Below are 25058 nucleotides of genomic sequence, written 5' to 3' on the forward strand. Positions count from 1 at the left end.
ATAGTGTAGAAGAAGATGACAGGCTTGACAGCTGAGTGTTGTCGAAGAATAGGGGATAGGTGTTTTGAAGTTTGTGTTGAGGTGATAGGTGAATTGATAATTATTGGGGCGTTTGGTTTTGGCGCCGCAACTGCATGGTCATGTGGCGCCGATTATAATACTTAATAAACTATAACAAACGGTAACTAATTGAAAATAAAATAAAAAAAAAGGACTCAATAAAAGGTCAATAAAACCTACAGGAGGTTGAGGACGCCAGCCTCCTGTAGAAAGCCATAAACGTCATGTCCCAGGGAGAGTGCCTTCTCTCCCAGCACCAGAGAGAGAGAGAGAGAGAGAGAGAGAGAGAGAGAGAGAGAGAGAGAGACTTCCATCTCCACCCCGACACCGGGAGAGATACCGCTCTCGCAGGATCCCCAGGCTTGGGCACTCGACCAGCAAGTACAGAACAGTCAGGGGGACCAAGCAGTTGTCACAGAATGGCTGGACTCCCCGGGACATGAGGAAGCCATGTGTGTATCGAGTGTGACATACCCTAAGGCGGCCCAGGGCAGTCTTCCTCTTACGACTTGTTATATGGAAATATGACCAGGGACGACAGCCCTGGCCGTGACTTCCCCCATCTTTGTCGTGGCAATCACAGCCAGGTTTCTTCTGCCCCAATCGGAAATGATAGCGAGGTTTGAGGTTAAGCGTTCTGCAGCCTCCAGTCTGAAGCCATTATTTCCTGTTGGGAGGGTCTTCTGTTTAAAGAATTTGAATAATGCAAAGTAAAGTACGAACGTACGAGAGTACGGCGTACGAGTGGATAGGGCAATTTGTTGTGGAAAGATCAATGATGGATATCAGAAAGAGAGAGAGAGACAGGACAGAGCCCTCGGGGACACCACTGTTGATAGGTTTAGGGGAAGAACAGTGACCGTCTGCCGCAGCAGAGATAGAACGGCCAAAACGGATTGATTGATTGGTTGGACTAGTCATTGCGCCATAACTGCACTGGTCATAATGATGGCGCCGAATAAAATGACCTCGCATAAAAACGTAAGATTGTTAAAACTCAAGAATCGTAAAATAATGAAAAGTTAAGTGCCTAATAGAAATTCTAAAACCAATATAGAAGCAACTGCTATTGGGTGTAAACTTACAGCATATCGAGGATACCAGCCTCCTGAAGGTAGTCTATGACCTCATGTCCCGGGGAGAGTGCCTTCTCCCCCGGCACCAGAGAGAGGTAGAAGCTCCCATCTCCACCCCGACACCGGGAGCGGTACCGCTCTCGGAGGTCCACAAGACTGGGGCACTCGACGAGCAAGTGGCGAACAGTCAGGGGGACCAGCAATCATCACGGTACGGATGAACTCCCCAAGACATAAATCTTTTAGTTAAGGATTGAGGTACTGGAACGGTCACTCTTCTTAGGCACAGGCTTTATGTAGGCGTACTTCCAGCAGGAAGAAAGGTTGATGTTGAAAGGCAGAGACGAGAGTTTGACCAGGCAGTTTGTTAGTACCAAAGCACAGTTTTAAAGGACAATAAGAGGTACTCCATCAGGCCTTCTGAAAATTTAGGCCAGAGACGGCATAAAAGACATCATTCTTAATATTCTTAATAACATGCATAGTGGAGTCAGAGGGGGAATGAGTAGGAGGAATATGCCCAGAATCGTCCCTAGGGGAGTTTCTAAAGAAAGTTTGAGCGATGAGTTCAGCTTTCGAGATAGATGTTACGGCGGTGATGCCGTCAAGGTTAAGGAGAGGAGGGAAAGATGAGGAAGTGATATCGGAGATATTTATGGCTAGGTGCCAGAAGTCTCTGATGAAAACGTTTTTGGTGAGTCGAAGAATAGATTTGGTACGATTCGGGGAGGAAATGTAAAGATCATGGGTAGCAGGAGTGCGATGACTCTGGTACCTTTTGTGAGCTGCCTCTTTATCTTTGATAGCACGAGAAACAAGCGTGACTGAACCAAGGCATGAGGAGTAGAGAAAGTACGTGGAATGTGTGCCTCCATTCCAAAGACAATCACCTCAATGATTATCTGGGCACATACAGAGGGGTCTCTTTCCTGGAAGCTGTAATCATTCCATGGGAAATCGGAAAAATACATTCTTCATGTCTCGTGTTTCAGTGAACGCTCCTATTGAGAAGTGTTCAACTGAATATAAGGAGGTATTCTACGCTAACCTCTATTTCATATCAGACCAATGATCATCTTGGTACACACTCATTGTCTTCGGTGACTTTAATTCCAATACTGACGGTTGGCTATGCGTTGAGTTGGACTCCTCAACATGGATACAAAGGCAGCTGTCTCGTAAATTCTGCAAGATCCAGGACGCTGAGCATTGAATGTTCATGGTAACAAAGACCAGAGCTGCGCTGCTTGACATGATATTGCAATGGTAGCTAAGGAGATTTACCACATTTTTGTAATCAATCGTTGCAGGTGGAGAATCATTCAGAACGGCTGTGTTTTCCGATGTGCTGAGTTCTTTGCAACTTATAATAGGCTTGCTGTTGTAATACGAGCTTCAGCTGTAATCAAGAGAACTCTCGAGATATAACCACAATGACATCTTGAGAGATTGAAAGCCTTAGTACATGTGCCCATGAATATCCTGGAACAGTCACACATCGGTTCATTGTGTTCAGCACACTGGAACTTGTAGAACTGTTAGATACCTTTAAACGCGAAGCCCTTCTACTGTAAAAGTGTGCAGTGGAAAACCTCCAAAGTCAACATACTCCATGCTGGGAATCAGAACCAGTATATGGCCAAGTCGGGCAAAACTAGAGTTCTTCGGAGAGACAAGGAATGGTATGTCGTTTCAATGAAAATGACCACATAACTGCCTATCAAGCCCTGAATACCATCTCAGGTTAGCACTTTACGAAGAAGAGATGGTTGATTCGTGTCAGACATTGATGGGCAGAGAGCTCATTGTTCTGAGTACCTTGAGCAGGTGTACACGGTGGACACTGAGCGGGCGGCTCTGAATCCCGGCCTACAAATGACGAATGCTGATTCACCCATTGACGAAAGCCCACCTTATCGTGACGAGGTCAGACAGGATACGGCAAGGTTGAGGGGTGGAAAGGCACACTTTAATACTTTAATATGTTTGTCATAAACAATACAATTTATATAAAAGAGGAAATGGACAACTATCCATTATATGCTAAAGCTTTTGGGGCAAAGGTAGCTAGTATTTGTAACATCATTGCAAAGCTAAGGCATGCATGGGTTGCAAGCGTTTCCAACAGCCGTAAGGCATTCTAATACCATTCCTGGTTGGACGAGGGAGCTACGTAGTCGTCCCATCTGGCAAGAGAAGAAGACCGTCAAGACTTCAACAACTACAGCGGTAATACATTGATTACAGTACCAAGCGAGGTGCTTTCCCATTTATTGTTCATTCGGATTGGCATCCATCTCATGATGCTGATGAGACCTAAGTAATCCGGATTTACGCCTGGTATGTCGAAAACTTACCGTATTATAGCGCTTCGCGTGCTGGAGGAGCGTCGACATTCATTTTGATAGGTGATGCTGGCAGCCTTTGACGATCTCAAGGAAGTGTTTTATTCAGCAAATCGTAAGGCGCTCTGGGATCTCCTGTGACTCCGTGGATTTGCTACAAGAATAGCTGCTTGATTGACTGGCCAGTACTTTGGGATTGAATGATTGGGGTGGGCGTGTCAAGTTTCAATCCTGTGAACACGAGTGGGGCAGGGCTTTTTCCTTGCCCCACCAGATGCCAACTCATGTATGGCCTGGGTATTAGGCCGAGTTGTGTTCAAGGTAAACTTGGGGCATCTATTGTCAATACCAGGATCTCCGACTCTGTTTTTGCCGGTGATGCAGTAATCCTCGCGGAGTCGCTGGAGGTTCCAGTGATGGCTCTCAAGGCAATGCTCGAAGAAGTGAATTTCTTGGGCCTTCAGGGTTCATGGTTTAATACAAAGGTACGTTCGTTTGGAGCCTTACTAAAGTAAACAGTATAGTCTGTTTCTGTGTGTAGCGAGGATATTGATATTTTGAAAAATCTCCCATACCTTGGTAACGTAGTGCTGAACAGCGGTGGGCCTCAAGAAGTTATGCTTCGGAGTGGATTGGCCCACGTTTTTATAGATAACCTCAGCACGCGTTTATGGCATTGTGCATGACAAAGATCTAGATCTTCATATTATTTGTAATCCTTCTCTTACCCTATGAATGTGAGACAGTGACACTAGATAGCGATTTGAAGTGCCCTTGGTAATACGTGCCTATGCAGAATCATGGGATAATTCTGGCATGACTGTGTGAAATTTGTAAAAATGGTCAATTTTCCACTTTCCCCCTTAACATGTCTTCGAGTTTTTTTTACGGTACATCATATATACAAATCCATTGGTTTTCTAGCCTTCACTCCGTAAATCTCCTTCTTGCTGCTGCAACCTTAACGTCATTGCTCGAGGTATCTAGATCATTAATCGGAATCCACTGCTTCTTATTTTTCAATGAGCACATACTTAAAAGAGCAATGTTTAGCCAGATGAGTGACTTTCAGACAGATGAAACAATTTTCATGAGACCTTGCTAATTCAACCCGGTCAACAACGTTGGTGTTTCTAAATACAAAGCAATACATATATTATGACTGTTGTTATTGTGTAACCAACACCCATTTTCTGCACTCGAAGCTCAAAACATTTTATATCCTAAGTTCTTATGTATACATAAAGTTAAGTCAGTTAAGTTTGTCATTGCTTAATTTTTTTTCACGTTGAGTTTCTTGATTTGCTTCATTAGTTTTCATAACTTCTCTTTTAGCGAACCATTACAACGAGCCGTTTCAAAGTCCATATTTTAAATTATTAACAGTGACTTTGTCCGAACCACTTCCGCTACGAATACCCGAATCCATGCCAATACCGCTTTATTACTTCAATAAGAGTTCCATCACCTCCGGGAAAGATCCCATCGATTTATCGGCAAAAATGATTAACTTTTCCTGGATATTTTTTTCAATGTAACTTACCATATTCGTGGTATTCATGTCGATCGCAAGTTTCATCCTTTTCAGGTCTAACCAACAATGTTTTATCTTTCTATCATTTTCACGAATCCCTTCCCATCACAAAGCTGAAAGTGAGGCGGGTTGCATGCGGTCTTGACTGCCGTATGGCAATCTGGTACCATTCCTCCAAACTGAAAGCGGGGGCTGGTCGTCCCTATCTGAAAACAGAAAGGGAACCGTCAGGACTGCAACAACTACCGTGATATTTCACTGTTCAGTGTGCCAGGCAATGTGCTTGCCTACATATTGCTGATGCGACTTCGCAGTCAGCTGCTTAAGCTGCAGAGACCTGAACAGTCTGGGTTCACGCCAAGTAAGTTGACAACTGACCGCATTCTAGCGCTTCGTATACTGGCGGAGCGCCGACGCGAATTTTGACGGGATGCTTGCAGTCTATGTCGAGCTCAAGAAGGAGTTTGATTCACTGCATCGGAAGGCACTCTGGGAACTTCTGCGACTCTGTGGGATTTCTACAGGGACTTTTTATTGGTTTGCTGACTGGCTTGTATTCTGGGAATGAGAGTGCTATGAAGTGTTGGGGTGGGGACTTGTCCAGCTTCTTTCCCGTGAATGCGTGAGTGAAGCAGGACTGTGTCCTTTCCCCAAGGCACTTCAGCACTTGTATGGACTGGGTACTAGGGAGAGTTGTGAACCGGAATGATTATGGAGCGTCCATTGTCAATAACAGGGTTACTGACCTTGTTTTTGCCGATGATGCAGTAATCCTTCCGGAGTCGCTGAAGGTTTTGGTGATGGCTCTCGAGGCACTGCTCGAAGATGCAAGCACTTGGGACTTTTGGTCTCCTGGGCCAAGAACAAGGTACAGGTGTTTGGAGTTTTTTTATTTTTAATTTACAGGAAAGGAAGCAGCTCAAGGACAACGACAAAAAAAAGTGTAGAAAAAAAAGTCCGCCAATCGTTGCTCCACCAAAAATATAAAAGTAAAGAGTGGCCAAAAGAGAGGTCAATTTCGGGTAGAGAGCAACCGCTGTAAACCTACAACATATGAAGGATTGCTATAATCAATATACTGTATCATATATTCTGTTTACAGGTGATGTACCGTGACGCAGCAACTTCCAGCACGCAGGGGGATGCCTTGTTCGGCACCGTCTTCTCACCCACGTTCCTCTTGGGGTGGCGGGAGCCCAAGAACTTCCTCCTGCGTTTCAAGACCTTGGGTGGACGGGTGAGATAACAGCGTTGCTTTGTGAATTTTTCAGTTAATAGTTTAATGGCACTGTTGACTTATAGGACCGCTCCTTCAGTCTCTTAGTTTTCTTCCATTCACTTTCCCTCTTGTGCTCTGCAAGTTTACTTTCCCAATAATTTAGAGTAAATGGGTAACTTGGGCTGTTTAGTTTATTATTTTTAAGGTATGTACACTCTCCACACAAAGTCCTCGAACACCTGGGCACGATGGATGTGAAAATGAATCGATCGTGGCTAGTCACCTCGGAATGGTTGGTCCTGATTGTGATAACGCATCTGAATCCATTACTGTTATTATGATATATTTCGATCCTGTGTTGATTTGATGGTCGCAGTAAGTCATACGTTCTCACGTTAGTCTCCGCGGAGACCCCACAAGACCGGCGTAAAGTCATTATTATCCTTCACACTGAAGGCTTCAGTTATCTCCAAACAGCACGGCGGATTGATGTGTCCATCTTTACCGTATCACTATGGGCCAGCAGATATGTGGAAATAGGCTCCACTAGTGACACGCCTCGATGCCTCGAAGCAGACTTAACAGTAAAATCGGCGCAGGCGGTGCATACATTTATTATTAATAAATACCTCCCATCCTCATACATGTTATACCTAACCAATATATCGCGGTATGGGGTTTACTTACATACTTTTACTGGCAATTAAACTCAAACTACCTCTTGAAATTATCATTCCCTCACTTGAATAGGACTGACATCATCCACAGCATTTAAACTGACTGATAGACCACAACCGGACTGGGTTACAACATTATTATATGCACTCGATGGTACTAAATTAGCACCAGATTGACGTAAATCTACAGATGATAAAACACCCTTGTGACGAGGAATTATCGCCACAACCAATGATTATAATACGGTTACATAACATCCATTGATTTCATCGAGATCAAGCGACAAGGCTTATCAGTGCGCATGTAATACTGAGCCACAGGCAACTCACTCCTTCACACAAAGCATGTGTACACAGGGTTACCACCCGTTCTACACAGGGAGAGGTGGCTCAAAAATTTTCGTCCGTGTATCTCAGAATGCATGGTGCTTAAAGCGTTCGATAAATTTGTGTGGAGAGTATACATCTCTTTCTTTTGTACTAATTATTTCTAAGGTTTAGGTGTAGGCCTAAAGAGGCCTTGCGGTAACGTAATGTAGCAGCTAGCCAGGGTTCCATCATGAGAAACTGAGGGACCAGGCATGTGCTCAGGAGAATGCAGTCAGTATCAGTCTCCAATTGGTTTGAAGTGCTTGGTACTTTGGAGGACCCTGCAGAGTTCTGAAATACCGTTAAACGGGAAACTCTCAAAGATCCCGAGGAGTGTATTGGAGAGCGCCTAAGGCCTAGGAGTGGCGTTGCCTCAAGGTAGACATGAACATATAGAGGAGAGTCGTGCTGCCAGGCAACCTGAGACTCGGAGCGATATTGGATTTTGTCACAAAGGACTAGAAGCCTTCTGCGGAGGGATACAGAGAGGTCTCGCTGAGAATGTTGAGGGTTGCCTAAATGCAAACGACCTTAGATCTGCCTTCCGAGCTCTGAAGAAGCTCGCTCCAAATCCACACCTCAGACGAGTACAATCCGAACGGCTGATGGGCAGATGGTATCAGATGCAGATGGGTACAAAGCTCGTTTGGCCGAGTAGTTAGGGCAGTTATACATGGCAGAGCCCCCATGGGAACAGCTCCCTCTGGTTGCAGATGGTGGCTGCCTTTTAAAAGATTATTATTTAGCTCATTTCAGGCACAAAAGACATTTGCCTCAAAGCGCATATAACAGGTAATTCAGTTATTTTTTTCATTGCTTTGAATCACTTAGTTATTTTTCGAGATAACCTACTATACATTTCAGCGGCGGACAAACGCTGTTTTTCGCAAATATCTCCTAAACGATTCGTTGGATCAGTATGATATTTCAGTACACTACCTTTAACACCCGGACCTAATTTATGGCTGATATACCATATTGCAATGTGTGTTATGTGAGGAGTTTACTGACTGATATTAAGCCTAATCCAGTCATCATATCTAAGGTGTTATACAGAATCGGACGAGTGTGGGGTACTCGTCTAACCCCTCCACCAACGCCCCGAACAACCCCCAGACCACTCCTTCCCTACCCCAATATCGCAGCATCCCCCTCCTCGTTTCCCTCTTCACCCCCCTACTCACACCATCCCCCTTCCCCAGGCCGAGGCTATGACTCAAGCAGAGGCAGGGTATAACTCATTGACTGCCGAGGCGCATCCAGGTGTTGTACAGTAATTATCAACGTGAAATACGTCTTGCCTCCATGGAATTGTACCATGCTCTTAGTTAATAATCATATCTATACATATACACCTACATAACATTCTAATATATAATACAGTGATGGGAGAAATAGGGAGGGACATAAGAATGATGAGGGAGGCGAGGAGCTAGGGGGAGAAAAGGAAGGACAATGAGAGCGAGAAGGGGGAGAAGTAGTTGTGGTTAGGAATAGTTTGGGAGGGTGTTGGGGGGGGGGCACACTTTCCTTCGAATGCGTCAACATGACTCGTCGGGTTTGTGTTATTTTCCACGAGTAAACTCCTCACATAACACATATAGTATCGTGGTATGTTAGCCATAAATTAGGTCCAGATGTTAACTGTAGTGTGCTGAAATGTCATACTGATCCAACGATTCGTTTAGGAGATATTTGCGAAAAACAGCGTTTGTCCGCCGCTGAAATGTATAGTAGCATACATGCAGTAATATTTCATGGGAATTTCATTATTACCCATGTTATTTACATGCAGTAAATGCTTAAAATTACCTTTATTTACACTTACAGAACCAGGTGTATTTTTCTGCATCAGAAATTAAATAAAGCTCATTAATTAAACCCTATTGTTCGTTTGCGTATGATGTAACGATTATTTATACATGTCTCTTGACACGTTCGCGAACTGGCGGAGCACCGACGTGACTTTCGACAGGGGATGCTTGCAGCCCATCGATCTCAAGAAGGCGTTTGACTCAGTGCATCGCGAGGCATTCTGGGTTTGCTGACTGGCCTGTATTCTGGGGCTGAGTGCTGTGAAGTGTGTGTATTGGGGGGAGAGGGGGTGGGGTTGTCCTTTTTCTTTCCCCCCGGAATGCGAGAGTGAGGCAGTGCTGTGTAATTGCCCCATCGCTTTTTCAACACTTGTATGGACTGGGTGCTGGGCAGAGTTGTGGAGTCCAGAGTCCATTGGCAATACCAGGGTCACCGGCCTTGTTTTTGCTGATGATGCAGTAATACTAGCGGAGTCGCTGGAGATTTTGGTGAAGGCTCTCGAAGCATTGCACGAGGAGGCGCAGCCATTGGGACTTCAGGTTTCTTGGGCCAAAACCAAGGTACAAGTGTTTGGAGGCTTGCTAGATGAAACAGTCCAGTCTGTTCATGTATGTGGCGAGCACACTGAGATCTGAAAATTTCACATACCTTGGTAGCGTAGTTCATAACAACGATGAGTCTCGCCAGGAATTCTTAGGGAGGATAGGTTTGATCCACGGTGTTATGGACACGCTAAACACGTGTTGTCGATACCTGAGCAAAAGGACAAAGGTCCGGATCTTCAAGTCCCTTCTGCTCTGTCTTACTTTGTGGCTGTGAGACATGGACAATAAATGGGGACTTGGAGAGGCGGATTGATGGCTTTAGTAATAAATGTCTACGCAGAATCATGGGATATCGCTTGAATGACCTGTGTCAAGTCGGCGACTACTCCGTGAGACTGATTCGACATGTATTACCTGCATAGTCCGTCAGTGCCAGCTCCGGCTATACGGGGACGTGGCACGTTACCCTGAAGCTGATCCTGCTCATCGGGTTGTCTCTGAAAGAGACAATCTTGAGTGGAGGAGGCCAAGGGGACGCCCACGGAGTTATTGACTAGAGCAAGTCGATAGATCCTGCCAGGAGATACTCAGGATGGGAAGGGGGCCTGCATATAGACTCGCCCAGAGGGACCCTCGGAGTTGGCGTCGTAGGGTGGGTGAGGCGACGCACCCCCTGGCGTATGGACCCATTCATTGATTGATTGACACATTTGCTTTTTACACATGTTTTTTTTGTGCTGGTATGGTATATTATGGATGCAAATTCGCATCTTTGGAATTTATATAGGAATGTGTTATGGTTCTTTGTATATATAAATATTTTATTATATTACTGACGAAACAGTTAGAATATATATCACACTTTTAGCTAACGATATCGGGCATGCAAATTTTCAACCAATCATGGGCTACAATGCGCAGGTACCACATCTCTCAAAATTCACGCTCTGTGGGAGAACATATAAAATGAGACAGACTATAATTATCTGAATAGCACGATTGTCGGCCAGTGAGCGACGGCTGAAAATTGTCAGCTTGTGGCAGGAGTTGAACGCTGATCAAGCAGCAACCGATTCCTCTATAATAGCGGTTCCCAAAGTGTGGTGCGCGCACCCCTGGGGGTGCGTGAGCTGATCATTAGGGGTGTGTAAGGAAAAAAAATGTTATGGCGGATTTTGTCTCATTAAAATTTTAAACACATCATTAACTGCCATAATTTTAAAACTAACGTATGATGTACGGCTCAACGGAGTTGTCTGTTCTTTTTTAAAAACTTAGCTAGACTCTGAGCACATGCATCCACCCCCTAGGTACATTTTCGTTCATTTTTGATAGCCATCGCTCCGAGCCTCGTAATTTGCGAGCACAAAATTCGTAAAATAATGAAGAAATTTCAGGAAATCGACGTGACCTTAGCACGGCTCGAATCTAAGCGGGTGTACGTGGACTCGGTCATAGCCTGGGAGGTGGTGTGTGGCCAGAAAAGTTTGGGAACCGCTGCTCTATATCATCTCAAACCTCAGTTCTCCCTGCTATTGTGATTATCATTATGATTATGATTATAATAATGATTATTATTATTGTAAGAGGCGCATCAGGTAGAGAGGGCGGAGTCCGGACACAACAAGTTGCCTGCTTAGCAACCCCCAAACGCCTAAGATGCCGAGAAAGAAAAAAGTGAAAGTGAAAACGATGAGAAAAGGAAAGAAGAAGACCAATTCAAAAGATTATTTTAATCAACAGAGGGGAAGGGTAATAAATATCTTAAAATACACAGCACTAAAAAAAATAAAAAAAGAACTATAGTAAACACAACAACAAATAACATCAACCCATATTATGAGCATCATATAGGGTGCGCACACAGAGAAAGCAAGTTTACCAGCGCGGGCTACCGGCGCCTACCCGCTCAAAGAATCATACCGTTGAAAAAAGTGTAGACGTGCACGGAGAAAACGGGTTCGAACGTGTCGGAGCGGGCAGTCTGCTCTAACCCAAAATCTAATCATAACAAGTATGTTAGTCCACAGGAGAGGTGACGTCATATTGCCTCAGTGGGTCCTATGACAGAAGAGGGAGTAATTGATGGGCGATTGGTATTTTTATTGTATTTTGTCCACTGTAAACTACTTTTTCAGTCATACAATTTTTCCTTTATTAACTGCAAGTTGAGTCAAGTCGGGTGCAAGGCGAGTCGCGTATTCCTGGGTGGCGCATACAGCCGTGGAAACGAGCAATGCAACGGCTGGAAGGGGTTGATCGTATCTTTAAAATATGCATTCACTGTTGACAATGCGACGATGACAAATCGCCCAAGATCTATCCATCATAGGGAAAACTAGCGGTATGCACAACTATCATGGAGGTGCAACAAGCAGCAGGTGAGGACCACACCCGTGCACAAATCTCAAGTAGAGGAACAATAAAACAACCGAAGCAACTGACAGAGATGGATCACGAAAAATGCTGTAAGCCTTACTGAGTTTACCGAACTTGTGCGAAGCTGAGCTAACCAGCGACCTAATGTGACGTTTCAATGTATGTTTTGATCATTCCTGAGTACCACAGCGTGGGATATGCATAAAACAAGAAGACACTTGGACTTTGACGAATTCACTTTCATGTTCCACCTCACGCACCGTCATTATCGTTGATCGATTCACTTACAGCAGCGGTTCCCAAACTTTTCAGGACACGGACCACCTCCCAGGCTGTGACCGAGTCAACGAACTTCCGCTATGATTTGAGCAGTACTAATGTCCCGTCGATTTCCTGAAATTTTGACCATTTTTTACTAGTTTTGTGCTCGCAAAGTATGAGGCTCTGAGCGATGTCTATCAAAACTGAACGAAAATGTACCTGGGGGGTGAATGAATGTGCTCAGAGTCTGGGTAAGTTTCAAACAAAGAACAGACAACTCCGCTGATGCGTACAGCATACGTTAGTTTTAAAACAATGGTAGTTAATGATGTTTGAAATTTTAATTAGATATAAAATCTGCCATTACATTATTTTTTCTCTTAACGCACCACTAGTGATCAGCTCACGCACCCCCAGGGGTGCGCGCACCACACTTTGATAATCGTTGACTTACAGCACTTAGGGTCATGTCATCCACGTAGCCGTACAAAGGGTTACTCGTTGTGGGGAATATATCCGTATTGTAAATGTTGAACGGCATTAGACATTAGACGCTACCTTGGGGAATGCCATAGTGCACCTCGCGCCTGTAACCGAAGCAGCCATCGACACCAATACGGTGTACGCCCCCTTAAAAAATGCATGACAGTGTACAGCACCAATTCACCAATCCAGATGTTCTTAAACTTCCACAACAGGGTTGACACGGTCAAATACTGCTGACAAATTTAGCTGCACCACTCACCCCTTGTATCCACAGTCGAGAACAGACTGGAGTTCGTAGGAGATAGTCGGAAGAGCATCAGCTGCCCCGAGACCTTTATGGTTATACGCGAAGTGAATGTCAGCCAGCAAGCAGGAGCCTTCAAAGAAACACGGAAGACGAGCCAACACCATATCCTTGAAGACTTTTGACAAGATTGGAGTTATCGAGATCCAACGGTATTCACGAATGTCAAGATATGGAGACACTTTGGCAATCGGTGCAAAATTCGCGGCACGAGGGAAACCTCCAAGAACAGATAGGACATCTAAAAAAATACTCAGTTTTAGAACCAAAACAGCAGAAGTTTCCATAGGGAACATAGAAAACATACCAAGAGGGTCGGTTCCGCCATGTAAGTCAAGATCTTAAACAGGAAATCGACTTGGAGCGAAAAGCAATATCAGTCATGATTGGGTCACTGTACGTGTCATCACCTCGATGTACAAAATCTTGGCTAAGTCGAAATGAGCCATCAGGATCTCAGCCCAACCTTTAGGAGGTAGGGCATGTAAGGCACCAAACAGAGAAAACAGGGCATCATTAACACAAACTTGTCATCTAAAAAGTAAGATGTTATACTAGCACTACACAGTAGTTTAGTTAGATCTTACTTAGACGATGAAGTACAGTTTTGACCTCCCCACCAAGCAAAATACATTCTTAAATCAGAAAGGGTTCTATCTAATACAACCAAGATAATCTCCACTTTGTCCAACAAACTTTGGGGAAAGCCTGTTATGTTTTTAACTTAGTCTTTTATATAAATTGCCTGAGGAAAAATTATCTAAAATTGTAAAATGCTTTATGCTTTAACTAATGTTGATAAATCTAAATTATGTGCGTCTACAAATAATAAACAATGACGCTAAACCTAGTTTTATACAGTTGAATTCAGACTGGCAACTATTTAATGTTCACCAACGTTATAGCACGAGAATGGAATAAACTCCCACTGATGAAGCGCAACACGTTTGAAATTGAAAATTGAAATTGTAGAACATCCTTCACCACCACCTCCTGCACCCTGATGTTAGCTAAGGCAGGGATGCAGTGCCCTGGGGGCACTGCATTCCAACAAATCTGGATTCCAACAAATCTGGATTATAGAGTATGTAGTCTAAACATCTTGTAATTCATTCTTTCTCTCTCTCTCTCTCTCTCTCTCTCTCTCTCTCTCTCTCTCTCTCTCTCTCTCTCTCTCTCTCTCTCTCTCTCTAATGACTTTAATATTTTTACTGACAGGTGACAGCCATGGGACCTTCTTGGACCTGCACCAAGCCCGCTGCAAAGCCAGTTACAGATTTTACAGGATTAAACTCAAAAGCGCTTGTGAATGAGAGTTACTGGACAATGGATTTTCAGGTAAGTTAATTAAGTATATGTGGCGTAACGGTGAAAAAAGTGTTTTTCCTTCCATTTCTTCTTGGAAGCTGCTTCAGATGGTGTATAAATAATATGGGGTAACCTCTATGCACAGTACAACTCTGAATATCCGGACCCCGTGTTTCCGGATGCCCCAAGTGTTTGACAGGACCCTCTCAGTGTTTTATCCTCAGTAGCTCCTCCCAGAGAAAAGGAAACCCGTTGTGCTTATTCTGACAAAAAAATCTCTACATATAATAGTTGAAAGGCTGGATGAAGGAAATATACGCGTAGCTTTTATGGGGGAGTTTAATGCAGAATCCATTATTCTTTACGCCATCAGAGCTCAGTCTAAGCAGCTCAGAAAATTTGTTTTGAAGGGTAAATCTGCCAAGGCGCCATAAACAACAGGGTCGAATATGAACGCGTTGGATCAGGCGTTACATGAGTGACTCTGTCTGCAAAGGTCAAGTGGTCCTCTTACTGGGCTACCCTTGAACGAAACGGCACTTGAAATCAGAGACAAACTATGCACTGAAGCAATGTATGCGTTCTCTCTCGGATGGTTATTTCGCTTCAAAATATGACACGGGATACGTAAACTACCCTTTCCGGTAAGCAGCAGTCTGCTAAGCCAGTGTCTAGCCTACCAGTGACTTTGTAGATGAATTTGCTGAATCTAGTGGGAATATTTATAATGCACATTGGCGGTGTTTGCCACGGACGATTCTGTCAAGTATAAAGGAAAACGTGGCTCATAGCTTCAGGCAAAACAAGGGACTATATTTTTTTATTATATAGTTTGTTTGTTTGTTTTTTACAGCAGAGGAAACGGCTCAAGGGAAAAAAAAAATAGCCCGCTACTCACTGCTCCTAAAAAAGAGTTAAGAGGAGTGGCCGAAAGATGGGTCAATTTCAGGAGGAGAGGTGTCCTGATACCCTTCTCTTGAAAGAGTTCAAATCCTAGGCAGAAAGAAATACAGATAAAGGAAGATTGTTCCAAAGCTTACCAGCGTGATGGATGAAAGACTGAAAGTGCTGGTTAACTCGTGCGTAAGGGATTTGGACAGTAAAGGAATGAACCTGAGTAGAAAGTCGTGTGCGGCGAGGCCGCGGGAGGGGGGGAGGCATGCAGTTAGCAAGTTCAGAAGTACATTCAGCGTGAAAATATCGATAGAAGATAAAAGAGAGGCAACATGGGGGCGGAATTTGAGAGGTAAAAGACTATCAGTAAGAGGAGGAGAGCTGATGCGACGAAGAGTCTTAGACTAAACTCTGTCCAAGAGAGCTATGTGAGTGGAGCCCCCACACACGTGAGATGCATACTCCATACAAGGGCGGACAAGGTCATTGTATATGGATAGCAACTATGCGGGGGAGAAGAACTAGTGGAGACGATACAGAACGCCCAACCTCGAGGAAGCTGATTTAGTGAGAGATGTGAAGTTTCCAGTTAAAGATAGATCGAGGATGTTTAGTGTTGAAGAAGGTGACAGCTGAGTCTTGTTAAAGAATATGGGACAGGTGTTTGGAAGATTGCGTCGAGTTGATAGGTGGAGAAATTGGTTTTTTGTGTCATTGACGGACACAAGGTTCCTTTTACCCCGATCGGAAATGATAGCAAAGTCTGAAGTTGAGCGTTCTGCAGCCTCCAGTCTGGAGTCTTGGATTTCCTGTTGAGAGGGTCTTCTGTTAAATGAAGTTGAATAATGCAGAGTGGAGTCGTCAGTGTATGAGTGGACAGAACAGTTTGTTTTGGAAAGGTCGTTGCTGAATAACAGGAAGAAAGTGGGTGATAGGACAGAGCCCTGTGGGACACCACTGTTGATAGGCTCAGGGGAAGAACAGTGACCGTCTACCACAGCGGAGATAGAACGGCCGGAAAGGAAACTGGAGATAAAGGGACAGAGAGAGGGATATAATCAGAAAGAGGGTACTTTAGAAAGCAAAGAGTTGTGCCAGACTCTATCGAAAGCTTTCGATATGTCTAGCGCAACTGAGAAAGTTTCACCGAAACGGCTAAGAGAGGATGACCAAGAGTCAGTTAAGAGAGCAAGAAGATCGCCAGTAGAACGCTCCTTGCGGAACCCATACTGGCGATCAGATAGAAGGTCAGAAGTTAAAAAAGATGCTTTTGAATCTTCCGGTTAAGGATTGATTCAAATGCTTTTGATAGACAGGAAAGTAAAGCTATAGGGCGGTAGTTTGAGGGATTGGAACGGTCACCCTTCTTTGGCACAGGCTGTATGAAGGCATACTTCCAGGAGGAAGGAAAGGTAGATATTGACAGGCAGAGGCGAAAGAGTTTGACTGGGCAGGGTGTCAGCACGGAAGCACAGTTTTTAAGGACAATAGGAGGCACTCCATCAAGTCCCTAAGCCTTCTGAGATTTGAGGCCAGAGAGGGCATAGAAAATACCATTCGTAAGAATCTTAATAACAGGCACAAAGGAGTCAGAGGGGGAATGAGTAGGATGAATATGCCCAGAATCGTCCAGAGTGGATTTTTTTACAGAAAGTTTGAGAGAAGATTTCAGCCTTAAAGATAGATGAGACGGCGGTGCTGCCGTCATAGTGCGGTACGCTATGTATTCCCGTAGGATTTGGTTGCTAAAATTGATTTTTTTGCTTGTTTGGACTCGGTAGGGACCAGACTTTCAGAAAATGAAGGGGTTCAAATTTTCCTACCCCTCCCACCCTTTTTGGGGGGTCACTTCCGTTTTGGCCCCCCTGGAATGGACTATGTCCCTATTTCCACTGTTTATTGACCGATTTCAGTAATGGAAGAGTTGTTTTATAGGTTTTAAAGTGACAGGAGCTAGATTATGCTACTTTCAGATCAACCGGAAGTGCCCTAAACAGACTTCCGGTTCACCGGATGGCATTTAAATGAGGAATAAACTTTGTGTCAACTCAGCATCACTTTAATAAAATTACCACAGGGTGACCTTTATTGGCTTTAACAAAGTTAGTCATATAGGTACATTACAGTCAAAATACCACTTTTTAATTATAGTCAGGCTAAACCTAGACATGGGTAAAAAGAACATCTGGTATAGAAATCCAGTATTCATTTCAACCACAAGCAAGGTAAGGAAAACCACCTGAATTCGATAGCTTTAGAGACCCTCAAAAATGGGATTATATTGGCCTATATTAGACAACACAAATCCATGCCATGTTTCCTACAAAAGGCATCACCCACATTCCTTTGATATGACCCTACATCTAGGTTTAGCCAGACTTTAGATTCACTTTAAATGTCATTGACGTAGTCGCATTGCCTGTAGCAATATTTTGGTCACTTAGTTACGGATTACATTAAATTCTACACTATTGTTCCTTGCTCTCTGTCTACACAAAATCAGGGTAGTCTAATCCTCATCAGAGTCACTTTCTCGTATTTTCTCCAGAATTGTGTTCACACAGTCTCCGCCATAGCATTTGCAAAGAGGAGTGCAAGGCAAACCATTTTTAGAGCAACTACATCGCCCTTGACATCCTGTTTTACATCCACATTTGATGAGTTCAATTACTCCCTTTGGGGCAGGAAGCGCAAGACATCTAACTGGAACGTACAGTCCTTTTTCCAGAGTCCATCCATTCTCTTCAAGAGGAGGAAGTTCTGGGCAGTTGGTCTGGTATGATTTATCTCGCATAGTCATGTAGTTGGCGCGGAGAATATGCGGCAACAATGTGGCACGAGTAGGAGGTAGCATCTCGCCCTCTAAGTTCTTTGACCGAAATAGTTCCCATCTTAAAGATGGCAAGGATATTGGACCCTTCAAACTATAGACATGACACACAAAATGCTCCAAACCCTTGACTTGAGCAGGAAGCTCATTGCTCTCAAGCTCTGCAGGAATGCAGCGTTCCCCGAGTTCTTTGAAACAGCTTATGGCTTGATCATCATCTTCAAGCTTGAGGTAGGCATCGATCCATCTCTTTTTGGGGATTCCAACAAATTTGCCTCCCCAGTCAGCACCAGAGAAGTTGTGGAGTCCAAGAAGGCCTTGGCATTTATGGCGGCCAATTACTTTTAATCGTTCAAGTACATCGATCTCTCGTGCCTTGGTGCCCATACCAGTTGCAAACCTCAGGCAAGTGGGAGCAGCAATGCGTCCGCAAGATACCAGGTCAAGCAGCAGCAGCAGTACATCTGTATCTGGAGACCAAACGCACAGTTTGCGCATGATACCATTAGACACAGAAGCGAGGACCTGATGAGGAATCAAGGTATCAGCCTCTTCATGTGTGTGTGCTTCCTCAAAATCATGTCCCTTGATAACAGTATCGTACACAACGACCAGCAGGAAAGAGCTCTCCCTTGGGAAGTATTCAAGCAGTCCCTGGCCAAGCATGCATGTGAGCTTTTTCTTTGTTGATGATGCAGATAGGAGTTCCTTTATGGACATAGTTAGTTTCATCTCTGGGTGGATTTCATATTCTACAGAAGTAGCTGCTCTCTTCCGCAGAGTTTTATTTTTTAATGACTGGTCAATGTATCTATCAAACACAACTCGACCCTCATCATAGTTAGCCATCATCTTTTCAATACGTTTGTTGAATGCATCCTGAAGATCTGACAGCTTCAGCATGGATGGTGTCTTTTTCATCCCCTGAAGCACACCCATCGCATCAACTATTAGAACATTGATTGATGAATCTGGCTCGTGTAGGAGCTCTGGCTGTAGTGCATCATCTTGGGGCTCTGTTTTGGCGTCTTCAACAGCATGCATGAAACTTGCTTTGTCTGTTGGGATGAATAGTGACCCATCAACAGCGCAGAGGGACCGAGGCATGGTAGACATTTCATATTCCCCTATTGTCTCCTCAAGTTTTGGTACTAAACTTGGTCTGCTGGCTTGAATGATAAGAAATCGCCCAAGCAATTCACGCTCTTCCAGCAACTTGACGACCTTATCCCCTACTCGTACTTTTACTTTTTCCATCCAGTTAGAGAAGGCCTTCAGTTTGAGTTTATTCATCTTGTCCCAGAGAGACACTGGATGTTGACATTAACCGCTGAGAAACGAACTCCTCAAAGCACTTCTGTCCCTTCTCTGTGAATTGCAGAATGTCTTGTTTTGCCTCATTTGACACAAGCGCTGACGATGCCAGACTCTTCAATGGTGTGTTTACTTTAAATGGATTGCCTTCACAGTGCAGCTCGATTTGCTGTCTAATCTTAAGAGCATTTGCTCTTGATCTCAGAGCAATCTCTCCTGAGAGCTGATAATGTTCTTTCCTCACAGAAGATCTGGAAACTTTGGGGAATCCATTGAGGTACTGATTCACTAGACGAGCCAGATGAGGTGTGGTAGTGACTAGTCGATCCAGAGCTGCTTCATCTCTACTGAGTCCAACCATGCCACCATGTCCCTTTAGCGTCTTTATCTCCTGCTCAAGAGCCTGATCGGTGAAGAGACGGGTGAAGGGTATCTCCGATTTTGCCACAACAAAGGCACCAGACTTCAAGGCATCCCACGTCTCTGGGTCATCTTCTTCAAGCGCATTCATTTGTGCTAGGTGAACAGGCATAAGTCGAGCATAGTTAAGGAGATCACGGGCAAAGAAATACTTGATGATATTCTCTAAAGATACCAGGTAACCTTCCCAGTCACCTGAGCGACAACAGCTGATGAGGTGAAGAAGAATCTCCACTTGGCCAAGGTATTGTAACAGGAACTGAGCAAACTCGCCAATGCCTTTGTCATCTTCACATGGCTTGATATTTCCTGCATACCATGACTGGATTTCTTCAAAGGTCTTTGCCATCTCTGGGTTGCGTTCGTGAAGTTTGTCCTTGAGAGCAATGCACTTGATTTGAACTTGACCTTTTTGGATTGTCGACAAGATGGCATCAAACTGCAACATCATAATTGCTAGACTGGTTGTGATATGGTACTCAATGCCTCGCTTATAAGCTTTGCCACCAAAATCCTCGGAGAGCAGCTGATGTGTATGCACCACTTTCAATCGCGCAGGTGTCAAGGCCACTTCCGTCAATCGTTTTACCAAGTGCATGCAGGGCAGCAAATGCAATGTGGAGGACACCAGCTCTTAGTATCCAGTTGGTGTTGCCAGTTGACTGCTGTATTTTCAGTGCACGAGCATAAAGGTCCAGATCAAGCGTTATTAGTGTCCGTCTCTGAGGACCAACAACGATGGCCGAGATACCCTGTGTTAACTGCAGGGCAGTATAGAGGGTCCCATAATCTGTTGGTGAGGTCTTGAACAATGGAGCAATCACCTCTGTGTTAGTTCGCACATGGTCATGGCTGTCAGAGGACTGTGATATCAGCAGGGACTTAGTTGCAGCCCAAGTTGGCATCACATCTTCCTTTGCCAATTTCTCTGGTTTACGCATTTGTCCTCTGACTGACAAAACTGAACCAGATTGACCCCTGTCCCTCAAAGCTTCAGACTCTTCATTGTCCTGTGTGTCTATCTGTGCTGTCTGAGGTTCAGCTAAGGTTTTCTCCCCATCGTCATCAGTTGCAAGGTAGTTGGCAAGGGCCCAGGTGTGAGTGAAGTCTGTGGAGAGAAGGTAATTACGCTTGCCAATCTTGTAGTCTTTGAATCTTAATGGAGTTGTCTTGATGATCGGCTCTTGCTGCAGCTGCACTTCAAATTTAAGAGGAGCTTGTGGTGGCATCTTCTGCGGTATAACGAGTGGTTCATTCATAGGCTGTCCATCTACATCCTGCTGGTTGATTACAATGACTGTGCCATGGAATGTTCCCTGTCCTGTTGGCGTGTCCTCCAACAGATCGATGTTGTCTATAGCAAACCAGATGTTCTCATTTTTCTTGATAAAATCAGGGAGACAGAATCCGCCCGCATTCTTCATTCGTTGAAGAACACACTGGTCAACATTTTTTTCTAACTCAAGGATCTTCTTGTAGTCACTCCCGATGTAGACATCTGAGAGGGTCTGGACAAGGTTCTTGTCACGTACTCTTGAATGGATAGCAAGAGGCAGTCCAATTGAGAGAGGTGTTTGGACAGTTTCCCGGAAAGTTTTATCAGTCTTTGGTTCATGCTTCACCTGACGATCAGTGCGAGTATTCTGGACCAAAAACTGGCATGCAACATCGACTGTCTTGTCAACCTCTTCCTCCCGCACTCCAGACACCTTGCTCACATGACTGCCGAAAAGGAGGTGGCTCAGAAAAAATTGTAGCAAAGAGGGATTGTCGAAGTTATCAAAGCTACCTGTGAATGACCAACCCCGCTTTGATATCATCTCTTCCGTAGCAGGCTAGCAGCATTCACAAGGTTACTAACTATCTCACCATTATCCATCACTGAAAGCCTAAGGTCTACAGCTTTACTAACTGCTTCTGAAAGGACAAGATTTTCTGGCTCATTCCTTCGCACTGAGCTGACAAACTGAACACCTGGAAGCCGCCCAGTTATCAACCTTCAGATACTTGCGATAGTTTTTAGTCTCATTAACATCTACGTTATATCTATCTAAGATTGACAAGTAAGCGTCATTCACCTCAGCCATGTTGAGCGTAACATCATCGTCTGTAAGAGTGTTTTGTATGGCGAGGACTAACTGTTCATCACATAATGAGCGAATAAGTGGCACATTACCAAGATCAGCTTTTGCAGATGTGCGCTGTGCTGACCTCAAGCATGACCTGTGGTAATACTTTTCGAGAGCTGAAGCATCACCGGGCTCCTCTAGATCGGCTACGCAAATTCTGACTGTGTCATCAGTGGTCAGCTGCTTCCCTTCAATCAGAGTTATTCCCATTGCATCAGAAAGTACGCGGTGTAACGGCTCTGATCCACCCTCAGGGCAAAAAGCACAGGAAGAAAACATGCACACCTCCTCCTTTGGGAGTGACCTTGAACGTTTAGGTCGCACAAGTCCTGTTGCACTTGAAGGGCGACCAGGTCCTCGACTAGCACTGGGGTATGGAGATTCAGTTCGGGATCGCTTTCCCCGGAGTCGTTCAATCATTCCCTTGTTTACGATGGGTTTGCGGCACTCGCTGTGATAATAAACAGATTTGAGTTCCAGCTCATTCATGCCAGACAAGTGGTCAGTCAGGTGCTGAATATCACTTTGACCTAGGGACACTCTCTCCTGGCAGCACTTTAGAAGGTCCTTTAGCATATTTGGATCATTTAGTAGATTCTTGCCAGGGGATGCCCCCTCTTTGCAAATCAAACACACTTTGATATCCTGTGACATCTTCCTTAGCACTTGCAGTTCACCATCATCCAGCACAAGAGTTTCAGTTGTGAGCAATCTGTTAGTGAGCCTTGAATCTTCTCCATATCTACATCATGCACATATCTGAAAAAAGATGGAACGTTTGTCAATGAATTACAAACTTAAGAGCAATGACGTTTAGTTTGAGGGGGAGTCAAAAAGGACCTAACACCTAGAAAGTGACCTAGATGTGGTTCGATTGCTTTCAAAGTGTGATAAATAAACTCGGCACACTGAGAAACTTGTAAAACAAAACTAACATTATGAAAATTGTTCATCAATTCAGCGGCATAGGCGCACTGACGATTTTGGGGGGTCCCATAGGGAAAATGACCCCCCAAGGGTAGTGGAGGGTAGGGAAAATTTGAACCCCTTCGGATTCTGACAGTCTGGTCTCTACAGAAGCTGAAAAAGCAAAAAAATCAATTTTAGCACCTAAATCCTACGGGAGCAGTTTCTCGTACATAGCGTACCGCACTATCAGGGTTAAGGAGAGGAAGGAGAGATGAAGTGAAATTGGAGGAGATATTTGTGGTTAGATGCCAGGTGTTTCAAAGGTAACACACAACTGCCAATGCATTATAAAGCACAGAAAAATGCTAGGGTAAATTCAGATATTCTTCCGTGGTGGTTAGTCCAGTGGATATGAGGGGTAAGCGTGTTTTGTGGTATATATAAAGTTTTATGGTTGATTGTGGTACTCTGGCATGTCCTGAGCCAGAATCAGCCGGGTGCTACTTTGGCACCCTTGAGGAATTTTTTTATGGGCCAAAAATAAAATGGCCGCCAATCGCAGTCCCCGCCTGGGGGGGGAGGGGCACAAATTCCCCCGGGGAGGACTCCCCTTCTGGCTGCCGACTTGAGAGGTGTCTTGATAACTCCTTGAACCTCTTTCTAATCAATTTCTGTAACATTCGCGGTCTTCGTTCTAATTTTCATTCTGTGGAACACCATTTCTCCTCTAAACCTCACCTTCTCTTCCTCACCGAAACACAGGTTTCTGAGGCTACTGACAGCAATCTCTCCTCTGTTCCCTTCTACTATCTCTATTCTAAATTTCAATCCAAAGCCCCTGGAAGGGGAGGACTCCCCTTCTTCCTGCCGACTTAAGAGGTGTCCTGATGACTCCTTGAACCTCCTCCTTATCAATTTCTGCAACATTCGCGGTCTTCGTTCTAATTTTCATTCTGTGGAACACCGTCTCTCCTCCTCTAAACCCCACCTTCTCTTCTTCACCGAAACACAAGTTTCTGAGGCTACTGACAGCAACCTCTACTCTGTTCCCTCCTACTATCTCTATCCTAAATTTCAATCCAAAGCTGATGTTGCGCCTACGTGCGCAACGACATCACTTGCTCTCGTGCCCACGACCTTGATTCTTCTGAATTTTCTACCATTTGGCTAAGACTTCATTGTCATTCTATTACTAAATACATCTGTGCTGTTTATCTCTCACCTAACTCTACTTACTATGTAAAATTCTTTGACTATTTGAACTCACTCTCCCTTCGCTGAAATCTCAATCTTAGGAGATTTTAATGTTCACCACCAGCTTTGGCTTTCATCCTCTTTCACTGACCAGCCTAGTAAACAAGCCTACAACTTTTCTCTCCTCAACGACCTAGAGCAGTTGGTTCAGCACCCTACTCGTATTCCCAACCGTCTTGGAGACAGGCCCAACATTCTAGACCTCTTCCATACGTCTAATCCTTCTGCTTACTCTGTCAAACTGTTCTCTCCGTTGGGCTCCTCCGATCATAACCTTATTTCTGTATCCTGTCCTATCGCTCCTGTACACCCTCTGGACCCACCGAAGAGGCGATGCTTCTTCCACTTTGCTTCAGCTCGGTGGGACGACCTGAGGATGTACTTTTCCGATTTCCCGTGGAATGATTACTGCTTCCAGGAGAGAGACCCCTCTGTGTGTGCCCAGCGCATCACAGAGGTGATTGTCTCTGGAATGGAGGCATACATTCCACGTTCTTTCTCTACTCCTCATGCTAAAAAGCCTTGGTTTAATCATGCTTGTTCTCGTGCTATTAAAGATAGAGAGGCAGCTCACAAAAGGTTCCAGAGCCTTCGAACACCCGCTAATTTTGACCTTTACATTTCAGCCCGGAATCGTACCAAATCTATACTCCGACTTACCAAAACTTTTTTTATTAACAGAAAATGTCAACATCTTGCTTCTTCTAATTCTTCCCGTGACTTCTGGCATCTGGCCAAAAATATCTCCTCCAGTTTCACTTCTTCCTCTTTCCCTCCTCTCCTTAACCCTGACGGGAGCACTGCCGTGTCATATGTCTCTAAGGCTGAACTCTTCGCTCTAACTTTCTGTAAGAACTCCACCCTGGACGATTCTGGGCATATTCCTCCTACTCATCCCCCCTCTGACTCCTTTATGCCTGTTATTAAAAT

The 25058-nt window shown here is 44.5% G+C and overlaps 2 protein-coding genes across 2 annotated transcripts in view; both read left to right on the plus strand.

Annotated features, from left to right (window-relative positions):
* LOC126997792 (uncharacterized) overlaps positions 1–7344 on the plus strand; it is a 60642-nt gene extending 53298 nt beyond the window's left edge. Inside the window, exons 8-11 of the mRNA XM_050859008.1 lie at positions 1148–1347; positions 3834–3966; positions 6118–6252; positions 7291–7344. Coding sequence (XP_050714965.1) covers positions 1148–1347; positions 3834–3966; positions 6118–6252; positions 7291–7344 — 522 coding nt within the window. The remainder of the gene's footprint in view (positions 1–1147; positions 1348–3833; positions 3967–6117; positions 6253–7290) is intronic.
* Positions 6144–25058, plus strand: part of LOC126997872 (polycystin family receptor for egg jelly-like) — a 345158-nt gene continuing 326243 nt past the window's right edge. The window contains exons 1-2 of the mRNA XM_050859085.1: positions 6144–6252; positions 14289–14408. Coding sequence (XP_050715042.1) covers positions 14298–14408 — 111 coding nt within the window. The 5' untranslated portion in view covers positions 6144–6252; positions 14289–14297. The remainder of the gene's footprint in view (positions 6253–14288; positions 14409–25058) is intronic.

Source organism: Eriocheir sinensis, chromosome 13 (assembly GCF_024679095.1).
Source record: "Eriocheir sinensis breed Jianghai 21 chromosome 13, ASM2467909v1, whole genome shotgun sequence".
NCBI classification, from domain to species: Eukaryota; Metazoa; Arthropoda; class Malacostraca; order Decapoda; family Varunidae; genus Eriocheir; species Eriocheir sinensis.